At 39.5% G+C, this 12246-nt stretch overlaps 1 protein-coding gene across 1 annotated transcript in view; it reads right to left on the bottom strand.

Annotated features, from left to right (window-relative positions):
* PSMD1 (proteasome 26S subunit, non-ATPase 1) overlaps window positions 1–12246 on the bottom strand; it is a 71229-nt gene that overhangs the window by 21281 nt on the left and 37702 nt on the right. The window contains exons 17-18 of the mRNA XM_032193076.1: window positions 4690–4804; window positions 1580–1696 (exon numbers count right to left, since the gene is read on the bottom strand). Coding sequence (XP_032048967.1) covers window positions 1580–1696; window positions 4690–4804 — 232 coding nt within the window. The remainder of the gene's footprint in view (window positions 1–1579; window positions 1697–4689; window positions 4805–12246) is intronic.

The raw sequence follows: 12246 nt of genomic DNA, 5'->3' as shown, positions 1-12246 counted from the left end.
GGAAGAGGCTGAGAGGAGACTTAACTGCTTTTTACAACTACCTGAAAGGAGGCTGCAGCAAGGATGGTGTTGGTCTCCTCTCAGGTGACAAGTGACAGGACGTGAGGAAATAGCCTCTTTTTTTTCAGGGGAGGTTTAGATTAGATATCAGGAAGAATTTCTTCAAGGAAAAGGTGATAAGGCATTGGAGTAGGCTACCCAGAGAAGTGGTGGAATTACCATCTGTGGAGGTATTTAAGAAAAGTGTGGATGTAGCGCTTAGGGACAAGGTTTAGTGGTGGACTTGGTAGAGATGTGGGTGGTTAGATTTGATGGCATTAGAGGTCTTTTCCAAACTAAATGATTATATGATTCCTATACTCAGGGCTGGCATTCCAAGCACTAGATTAAGGAAGAAATGATGAAAACAAAAAGCAGTCTCTTCCCAAAGACAGAATCACTCAGCATCATGTTACACATATATCGTATCTTGTAAGATGAGGGGATCCTACAGATCTCTACTGGTCTCCACTGTTTTATTCAGTTGAACTACAGTTCTGATAATGCAAGTAATACTAATGCTAGATTCTGCTCAGTGAAAATGGTCTGTTTTTGGTTTATAATTTAAAGGAACAAACCATCTGCTAGCAAATCTTCATGATCTGTAGCTTGGAAATAGCCAAACACCTGTATCTGTAGATGTTCTTTGCCGACTTTCCCAAGTACAGCTTTCCACTGGACATAGTCACACACAAACCCCACTTTCTCCCCATACAAATGGAGAAAAAAAAAAAAAGTATCTGCTTTTATCATAGTTCAGTTTCTAAAATGATGTTGATAAAAGCAACCCTTATATGACAGATCAATAGCAAAGTACCAGCTACAACTCTGTCTCAGCACTCACCAGGGCAGATGAAATGTGAAACCTCAGAGCTTCTATTAATGTAGACTTTTAGTCTGTACAAATGTTTGCATATTATCATCTGTCATATATTCACAAAGCAATCTATTTTTAAAAGCTAAACACAGCACACGCAATTCTTTTTGCCTTCCGAGCAGAAAGACTCCATTAAAAAAAATTATTTGCTATAAAGCAACTGAGACGGATCTGACAGGAGAAATTGTTTCACCTGGAAAGCATTTGTCGAGCTACAAAAGAAACAGTTTTTTTATTGCTACCCTGTATGGTGGCCACATCAAAAATCAAGTTTAGTATCACAAGAAACAACTTTACTAAACAACGGTTCTCACATAAATCGGAAGTATAGAGGCCTCTATATATTTTAGTGGAATCCAGTCACTTTGTATCGGTACAAGATGGTTTTAGACCTTTTAAGAAAGAGTATCTATTCATGTAACAACTCAACTTGAAATGCTGTCATCTACCAAGCATGTTTCTGTCAGCATGCATTGCTCCCCCATTCAGAAGTGCATGCTCTGATCCATGCAGGAGTTTCCTGCTGTGCATTTAGATATTGCTCTGAGGCACATACCCTCCTGCCAAGACTTGCATGTAGTGCTGAGACCTAATGACTTGGCATCGTGGCATCATGTTTCCCACCCAGCAAGCTGGTATGCAAGGTATGGCACTCTTTATTACCTTTGGGCAGGTAATCTCAGTCTGCTGGATCATGATAAGGGCAGATGCAATCAGAGCTCCTTGACGTACATAGTTCACAGGATCATTTGTCATTGGCTCAAGCAAATTAATCGCTTCCTAAAAAAAAAAAAAAAATCATCACAAAGTTAATACTGCTATTTTCAGTACTCCAGGATCCAGTCCTTTAATCCTAGGTTGTAAGATTGGTGCTGTCACATACATTTTTAAACATATTTTGCATGTTCTTGCTAAATAAAGCAGAAATCTATATAGCTGGGGCTTTTCATCTAAAAATTGGGAAGAAAAAAAGCAAGTGATGGATAGAACAAGATCTACCTGCAGAAGTAAGATACACTCAGCACATAAGAACTGATGACAAAGGTATGTCTTAAATCTACTCATAAATTATACTTTCTTTGCCATTCTTCCCAACATCAGCATTAACTTCATTTTCCACTTAGGAACAGATGATCCTGAGATATCAAACATCACGTCAGAGGTTACAAAACAAGCCAGTAAAGTAATCCAGGTCCCAAATTTTTGGCCTTACACTTTATTGTTAGAATCTGTAACATTCAGCAGCACATGAAAGCACTCATCTCAAACTCACATCAGCTGGGGCTGCCTATAAGCACCTACATAGTAAATCCAGGTTTTAAAAACATTTCAAAACATCTATTGCTTCTCCAAATTTACTAACTGCTCAGGTAAACACAACAGGAACATGATCCACAGTGGATCTACCAATAAGCATTCATTTCAAAGCAGACATTGAATATGAATTATGAAAAGCTATAAGCAGCATATATTGCAATGGACTCTTTAAACATACCCAGGACCAGTACATGCAATTTGCAGACTTCTCAGGCTAAATCATCTCTTTGGACACATTTTTATTCTCTATTTACAGTTCTGCCACTTCACAAGCCATGACTTAAACATACAAATAATTGTTATAGACACTAATTCATTTCTGACCATCCAAGGTCCTCAGTGCACATTACACAAGACAACCAACCTGACCTAAACTCACTGCTGCCACAAGGAGATCCTCTCCTTCCTCAGGTTCCCTTCAGTTGTACTGATCCTCCCCTTTCCTGTGCTAGCTGCAGCCCTCATCACACCTCTCAGTGAGCTTTCCCAGATCGATAATTCAATAGAGAGCTGTTCACATTTTTTTTGTGTTGTTGTCTGGATGAGTTTTCTCTGACTTTGTGTCTGCATCAATGCACTGGGGAGCTGGACATAACACAGGGAAAGGTGGAAAGAGGGACTGAGGCTACCTGTGTCAACAACAGCAAGTTGTTAGGGGGCTCAGCCAACACTCACCACCCACACTCTTCAGATTTAAGTGGAATAAACCTTAAATAGCAGTTTGTACTGCTGTGGGCTGTACAGATTAATTTGGTCTGTGACAACCCAGGGGCTGTCTAAAAGCACTCCGAAATGTCACATGAAGCAAGCTGTTAGATGCTTTTTGGAACACAACGCAACAGTTTGACACCCACCCTAAGATGATGAAAGAGCTCTTTTAATTTATTATGTGATCTTCTGATTACAGGAGTTGGACGGAATCACTTGGCACTCTCTTGCACTGAGCTTTCTCCTGTCCACACAAACTGAGGACATGAGCAAATGCAATTGAATGCATGAGTGTCCCAGCACAGACCTCTCAGTGTACTTCTCTCAGGGTGAGGCTTTCCACAAACAAGTTGTCTTTATACAAAAAAGACAACTGTCTTTTTCTAGAAGTTTTCCTATTTCTGAGGAAAACTTCTAGAATAATCCCATGCCCTCACTTTTTTCCATGTGAGCTAACTTCAAGACTACGCTTCTCTGAAAGAAGCTATCACAGGTGCCTCATTTTTTGGCTTTAATTCAACACCATATACAGAGCATCCACCAGTACAAAAAGCTTTCCAATCTCTGAAGTCGAATTTACATGTATGTGGACTTTCAAAACCTACTAATATGCTTCAGAAGATATGTCTGTATAATCAGATGATCTAGATCTTTATCACACGAAGTATCTAGAAATAAAACAGACTTTGTGCCACTAAAAGCATTTCCACTTAAATCAACTTGTCAGATGCAGCAGGTTAAAAATAATTAGCTCCTTGATTCCACCTTCCACTTGAGAATAAAGCAACCTGCATTAAAAATAGTATTTCAAGTTTGCTTTCAAGTCTGCATGCTTTGGATGCTAAAGATGGCAGGCAGTGTATGTCAGCATTCTGTGCATTTCGCAACACAAGTGACATGCTGTGGAATCTCGTGTGCAAGAGCCAAAAAACTAATGTTTAATACTAGCTGAGGAAAGGATGATACAGATAAATGAGAGTTTTATCAAAAACTCAGAAGCATGAAATAATATTTTCACGTGGTCAATCTACCTATCTCAAAACTGATTCATTACCAGTACAGACTGCATACGTTTGTGGATAAAGCAAGGAAGCTTATCCCAGAGTTTACTTGCTGCTTGTCCCACACTGAGCACTCACATCCTACAGAAGTGGGAATCCTTCTGCTCTAAAAGCCCACTGCCACCCACTGTGATAGTTATCTTTTACCAATACTTATAAATTGAGAGTAAAATTTACTGGCTGTATATTATTCACCTGAAAAAACAGTACATTTCATTGCACTTCACTCTATATGGACCTTCTGTGAACTATGTACCACAGAAAAGAAGAAAAGAACTAGGAGTTATGCAAAGTACTTGCTCTTCTCCCATCATTTACATCCCCCATCCTCCTCTGAAGTGATGTGTACAGAATCAGCTCCAAAGAACAATGATTTTGGAGTACTGAATATGTATTTAATATTGAGTAGCAACTGTCAGTAAGAAAACTCCAAGAAAAGTTTTAGAGATAAAATTCCAAGAATGTGGCAATAACGTATAAAAACATTCTTCTACTTTATCTGTTCTGCACAAGCAGGAAAAGAGTCTTTATGCCCAGGACAGTTAAAAAATGTAAAGAAGTACTGCTTTCCTCCAGCTGGCTAGGAGTGTGCACGTGCAAGAAATCTGATCTATGTGCATGACATTTCTGCACAAATGTTGCTGTGGAAGGAGACTGAAGAAAGAGTGGATGACTACTGGTCCTCACCTTGTTTCCAGTGCCCGCACAGCAGATACCCAAAGCCATGGCAGCTCCATAACGCACGTGGGGATTGTAGCTCTCTGACAGCAAAGAAACCACACTTGGACACTGCTCAGGAGTCCTAAAGAAAGGCAAAAGAGAATGTTATTTCTTATTATTGTTCTTTAAAATTTGGAGACTTTACTTTGCTCATATTGGAAAACTTAAATTGTCCTTCCACGCAATATGCTTGCATTTCTCAAAATATATCTGGAGGAGTGGAACAGGTGGACTCAAGAGAAGAACTGGGAGGAGAGCACAAACGAATAAACTTCCCCATCCTAGCAGATATGACACACGGTTCCCACTCTTAAGATCTTCCTTTTTAGTGTCTACTTTTTATGGAGACATTAAAAAGTTACCCAGCAGAATGACATACATATTGAGACTGAGGTCTTTCTCTCTAGAAATCACACTGTTGTGACTGACTTTCTACTCCCAGGTGTATTCTCTGTGAGACACACAGTACTAAACCTTCCATCAGCAGACACAAAACCACCTCCAGTATTCAGAAATCCTGGTGGATGGACAGCTTGGTGGATTCCAAACTGCCTTTTGCAACTACTGCTTCTGCTCACTCCTCCTCACCTCCACCTAACACTCACAGTCAGGGCTTGTGAGGAAATGTTGATAAATGTACTTCCAAACAGAGTACCAGCGATGTGTACTGTTGCCTCCTCACAATATCATGCTGTGATGTTGTTGTCTTTTAAGAGATCTGAACTTGGAGTGTATGTCCTATGCCTCACTATCTGAGATACGTCTTGTTGGCCATTACTGTAACAGAACTCCAAGCCCTCTGCTGGGAAAGATGAGAGAAAGCCCTTAATTTCCTACAGCAAGAAGCACACATCGCTAATGCAAAGAGTCTCATAAATATCAAATATTTCTGAAGTATTCTAAAGCTCATTTGCAGGTATAGATATATATTCATTTTCCTCCTGTCTGTGTAGTTGTATTGATCACTCAGTTAATTTTGATGCTCTATGAGACATTTCACAACATTGTACACTGTCTGTTTTAGCATTTCTAATGCAGCGAAGACAAAAATGTTTTTAAAATAAGCACGTTTCATACACATCTGCATTCTGAACTCATAGGCACTGCAAGCACATCCACCACAGCTCATCTTTTCAATCCACCCAATCTCATGACACCACAAACACAAGAGCAACGCAAGAATGCATTTGGCAAGTACATGCTCATGAAAGGAAAGATGGGAAACTATAAATTGCAAGAGATTAAATTACAGCCAGTTTCAAAGTGGATATCTTCCGGTTATCTACTCCATTTCACTGCCTCGCAGCCTGGACTAGCTCTGTATCTGCCACGCTTGCAATCCTAAATACAGTCTTGCAAATAATTTACTTTGACTATAAACCTATTTCAGATCAAAACGTACAAGTGAAAACTAAGGTGTTCCTGGCTCTTGGCATTCAGTTCGCAGTTTGTGATATTGGCTCTATTCTTCTCACCTTTGCCATAATGAAAGATGAAGGTGGGACGCAGTAGCTGTGGCACATGGGAACTATAAATCATCACCTTGTGTTATTAGGCATCTATCAAAGTGCTCAACCAACTCAAGACGTAGGAATGATATTACGGAGTATGCTCCAGCGTTGTTTTTATTTAAATGCATCCCTGAATCATTGAAAACAGGTAAAGGCACCTCAAACCAATAATATATTCCTTTTGTTTCTTGTGACTGAAGACCCAAGACAAATTCATATAACCATGTACATCAATTCTGCACTGCGCAGATCAGCTCATTTCTACTCCAGCTATTATCTCTCCCCATTTCAACGCTTTTCCCAGTCTTCTCTGACAACTAGCCCTAAACTCCTGCTTACACTCCCCTCTTCTTCTGTTATCGCAGACAAGCAGCACCCACCCAAGCTCCAGCCCTGCTTCAGGCACTGCAGAAGGGACCTGAAGGCACCCACGTTTCACAGGCTACTCAACCCACCAGCAATCTATTTTTTATGAGTCTTTCCTAAAACACCAGCGGTGGGGGATACAAGAAAAAAACACCACCACACACAAGAAGAAGGGAATAGCTGGAAGCTCTGCTGCCTCTACGGTTCAACCATGATGAACATTAAGCAAAGGAAAGCTGGGAAACAAAACAAATCTGTCCCACAGGCAAGCAGAAGTGAAGACTATAAACTAAAAGGCACGTTTAAAACTACCTGTCAGTCTGTTGGTCAAATAATAGCTTGAATGCTGACAACGTTTACTAAAAATGAGCTGATGTGGAGACTGGGAAGCACAAATCCTGTAATAAACGAGCGCAAGCATTCAGCTGCACGGAAGATTTCAGCTCTTGAACAAAGACTCTTAACACCTTTGTGTTTGCTTAACTTCAGCAAATGTTGAACAGGCAGATTGTGAGCCAAAGAAGAGAAAAACATCTTCTGGCAAAGATGTAATTATGCACTTTGAAGCATTAATCATAAAATTCCTGCTCAGAAAGCTGAATTTTATAGAATCATTAACTTGGATGGATTTTTGTGTCTGCAGGGTCAGAAGTTCCAGCATAGCTTTTTTTTTTTTTTTTTTTTTTTTTTAATAAAATCAAGATGAATGCACACCAATTGAATACAGAATTCCTAGTCAGATTTACATTATTTGTAGCCTTTATTGTGAATGCTTTTGTCTCATATCTACCCATAAAACAGTCAAACATTCTGACAGGTGGCCTTCTGTAAATCCACTTCGGGAGCTGAAATTACTGAAAGGACCCCACCACTTCCCTCGGTCCCACAGCCCTCTCAACCCTGCAACCTTCAAAAAGTGCTTTCCCGCTTATTAGAGAAGTAGAAGGCAGAATCACAAGCAGGTAGAGGAATCTGAAGAGCCTTGTAAAAATGCTTATCAGAGGAACAGGACTTCAATGTACAAGAGCACTGCTGGCATTGAAGTTACAGCTGTAACATTTGTTTGCTCACTCTGTTGCTGAGATGCTTTACAAAATCTTACACACTGTTGCCACAAGGTTAGCCAATATAAACCCCAAACCACACTTAGTAAAATTCATAAAACTCAAAACAATTCTGTCAAGCGATCAAAGGAAAAAACTTAAAATGCTCTCATATGCAGTTACAGCCTGCAACCCTGCTCCTGTGGCATTATTTCCAACCGGTAATCCAATTGAGGAGTATGGTTAGAAAGTGATCCTGCTCTCCTTCTACTAGCCCGAGGTTTCCAGCCCTCACTTAAGCCATGCAAACTGCAGACTTGACATTCAGCACAACCAGGAGGCAGCTCTGCTGCTGCTGCTGGAGGAAGCTTCCACTCCACCGGGACCAGACCCCATGCTGGTTCCCAAATCTACTGCACCCCTCCAGCTCCCTGCTGGACACCTCCACCACAGCTTATCAGAGGTCACACTCAGCAACTGGATACTCCTAGTGTTAGTAAGGACATCGGTTGTTACTGCAAATTAAACAGATGATAACAACGCATGAAAAAACAGAACAACATCTGGAAATCTAGTGGGGAAAAGTTTCATCTGCAGGCTCCCCTCCTCTTAAAAGTCAGAGGAAAAACTCTAAGCCTGGAGTATGTTTAATATATTGTGAGGCAACATATCATGGTCCTCTATTCTGATCTTCCCGTAACAGAAGCCAGTAATTCCATCGCACAAATTCCTACATTAAAGGCTGAGGCACATCTCTAAACTGCCCATCTTTCTAAGATATACAGCCCCATGTCTATTTTTAAACCAAATTATCTTTAATGCACCGGTTCCTTCCTTTATTCCTAACGCTGGTTTTGCTCAAGCAGTTTGCTTTTGCAATTACATTTTACTACAACAGCAAAACAACAAAAGAACTGCCTGATTATTTCCTTCATTTTCATTTGAGAATTGCTGAACTGCTCCTACGTAAGCCATCAAAACAAATGTCAATGAATCCACGCCCATATCCAAAAAACAGCATCATAATTTGCCTCACTTCATCCTTTATGTTATCAGGAAATAAAATAAGCCAAAGAAACTTCACAAGGTTTTTTGTGTTTTTTTTTTTTCTATAGACTTCTACACAGTAGCTGGCTACAGATTTGTTTCCAACCGATGCCAGGATAAGTTTTATTGTTGTGATGTTTGGCCTGCAGATGAAGGGATCGCTCCAAGGTTCAGTTTGGTTTGTTTGAGAAGCCATAAACAAAACCTTAAAAAAATTAAGATGCACCACGACAGCAATGAGAGATTATCAGCAAAACATAGCAGCTAGCATTTTATTAGTTTTACTCACCAACTGGTTCCTCTCAAAACCACCACAAGAAACAAACATCCTACTTAACTGAGGATTTTGAATCTTTACTGAAATGGACAGGCGCTGCCTAACTACTGCCCAGTGACCTCAACTTTAGCCGCAGCTTTGATCTCCTTCCTAGGGATATTCATCTCCTTTATGGTTATAATTAAATGTGAATTAAACGTGAGATCTCTATATATAAGTATTATATATAAGGACTGATAGTTAGCTTTTAATTGCCCTAGAGTTTGTGAAAACTAAAGGAAGTAGTATTTTTTTTTTGTTTGCTGTGTTTTGTTTTTTAATGTAGCTTTACTTGGAATCTGTAAGGTATCTCTACCTTGTGGCTTTTCTAAACATAAATTAGATGTGCAAATGCAGAATCAATTCTTTTCAAGATTTGCCTACAAGAGCCTTACTGGCACACTAAAAGTTAAGAAACACTCTTTGATACATTGATCGTTTAATTTTTTTTTGTCCAGGAAGCATACACCCATACCACAAGACAAGCTAAAAGCTCTGATTGCCACATTTTGAAGCACTTAGTTTCTTAGATTACATCCCAGTTAGAATCACATTTGAACACCTTTGTGCTATTTATCTGCAATTTTATGACTTAACACATCTTGAAGGGTGGAGGATTATTGCCATTTCTATTTTAGCAATATCTGAACATGAAACCATGTTTATGTATAAAAGCTAGCATCAATAAGTAAATAAACAGAATGCTGAAAATAAGCCATCAGATTGCTCTTGCAATTGAGACTAAAAATGGAAGTGTCTGAAGCATCAGTAACATGCATTTATTTTTTAGTCTAAATATTTAAGGGCTTTACAACTAAGTGAAATATGAAATGTTAAAGAACAAATGTCAAATATATCTTTTAAGTTCCTCATTAAGTCTCGCCAGTCATATTTCACGTTATTCAAAATATTTATAAACTTTCTAAACTATTGGGCAGGAATTAATCGTTTGATACAGTACTATTTCTACACATTGCTGTTCTTGTCCAGTGACAAAAGGAAAAGCTTAATAGATATTTCATTTCATACAAGAATGAGTTAATAAGGGAGGAATGTAGATGTCTAATTGCAGTTTGCAGTCATTTCTGATGGAGAGAGATGAATAGGAAACAACACAGAAAAATGCAGAGAAAAATGCAACAAGTTGACATATTTCAGTGTACATTAAGCATTGGTGCAAATCCTCTCCTTCTCTCTTGACAGAAAGGATCCAAGCGATTCCCATGGCAGGCATTTCCTGCAGCTATCTCACGCGACACAGGCTGGTTCTCCTCAATGTCTTTCTCTGCAGTGCCTCCCAGTTGCACACCCAAGATCTGCTGATGGATGAGAACTTCCAGGAGGCCTCCCACCACCAGGAGGACCAGGCTGAGAGCTGCAGAAAGCCACAGCTTTGAACTGTAGGGCTATGCACCTCCCAAACAGCTCTGTCACCAGCGACAGCTCACGTCTGATGTAGATATTGGCCCATTACAATGCAATAGCATGGGCAACGTGAATACAGAAATAATAGCAGGGGGATCTGTGCACACTTCAAACACTCAGGTTACTGTAGACCATCTTAGCAAGGCCTAGGTTTTAATACAGGAAAGGGGCTGGGCACGGGCCTACAGAAAAGGCCTAGTGAGTAGCTAAGCTCTCTTCACTGTGTGCTTGAGATCTGTCACAGATACACAGGCATGTACGTTTCTCAGAAATTATTCAAGCCTGGGAAGGTTCAAAAAAACATCACAAAAGGCAGATAAGCTCTCACCATCTGAAACGAAACAGCACACAAAGCAAGCTTACGTGCTGTACGAGCCGACACATAACCAAACTCTCATCCTCTGAGAGGTCCTAAGAAAATTGTTTTCATCTGTATTAACAAATCCTTCCCCTTTCAATTAGATACGAATGCTTTCATACAGCTTTCATCACACCGGTCTGCAAGCAATAGCACAGCCTTCAGGTGGTGCTTCTAAGTGCCTCCCCCCTCCCAATTTGTTTAATTTAGCCATTTTAGCAGCTAAAGAGATGTTTTCATCATATAAATTACATTATAAAATCCAATGAGGCATTCCAGAGAAGTGGGAACGCTTGATTTTCACTTTGACGAAAACAACTCTTTAATGCAGCAACCTACAGAGATGTTTCTCAGATGTGGTTAAGATCTGTGAAGGAAATTTATAATGCAGAACTCAAGCTGACAAAATTGCATTTCTAACACTGATACTTCCCCCACATTGAAGTGATTGAAGGATAGTGCTACTGCACTGTGAAAGACAAAATATAAGAAGAAAAAAAACAACAAACCACTTTATAGATAATGCTTCAGAGCCAGCACAGGCTTACATCAGTACACAATGCTCATGATGAGCTGGTTTCTGATAGATGCATCGTCTGTTTTTAAATTCCCAGAGCTTTTAACTCTGTTCTTTAAATCTGGGGATGTGATGCGAAGATCAGCACATGCCATATACCCACAAGTAGACCACTGAAGTTAAAGGATTAATCTATCTTTTACTATACTTCAGTGGTTTTACTGTGGAACTTTTTTTTTCCCCCGCACATTCATTATTTAGACCATCCTGCCAATATTTCTGTCACCAGAAAGTGGCAATAGTTCCAGCCGCTTTTCAACACGGACAAAAATAGCTCTGATATTAATGATGAAGGAAAACAAGCTTCATCTGCACAATCAGAAGGAGTGAAAACTGGCCGTGTTTAATCCAAAAGAAAATTTAAAAGGTAAAGATTTCACTCCAGTTAAATTAATGCTAGGAGAGCCTTCAAATTTCATAAAATAGTACAGAAGCTGATTAGACAAAGCTGAGATTAAGGAAAATGGAATCTAAAAGCTTCTTAGTCCAATACAGTATTGCTCCATCCCCGTTCCTGTATCTGTATGTATTCACTCCCTTGCATGTGCTCTGTCAGTGCTGTCAGAGGTGACAATGGGGAGGTGGTCACATAAGGAAACAATTACCATAGCTGGATTCATCTTTATTTCCTAAGATAGGACTTTCTGAAGAATAAAGATGTCAAAAGTCAATTGAAAATGAAGACATCGTGAAATCTTACCAAAAGTTTCCTTTAACGAGGAAAAAAAAAAAAAAAAAAAAAAAAAAAAAAGGAACAAGTTATAACTACTTCTCTGGAAATTCTACAGTGCTATCTGAAAAAGTTAAATACTTCTGTTCATTTCTGACAGCAGCTTTCTCTCTTTAGCCCCAAAGTAGCTGTATCCAAAAGAAGTTTTTGT

Source organism: Aythya fuligula, chromosome 9 (assembly GCF_009819795.1).
Source record: "Aythya fuligula isolate bAytFul2 chromosome 9, bAytFul2.pri, whole genome shotgun sequence".
Taxonomy (NCBI): domain Eukaryota; kingdom Metazoa; phylum Chordata; class Aves; order Anseriformes; family Anatidae; genus Aythya; species Aythya fuligula.
The sequence above is the reverse complement of the archived record's forward strand: the minus strand, read 5'-3'. Positions and strand labels throughout refer to the sequence as shown.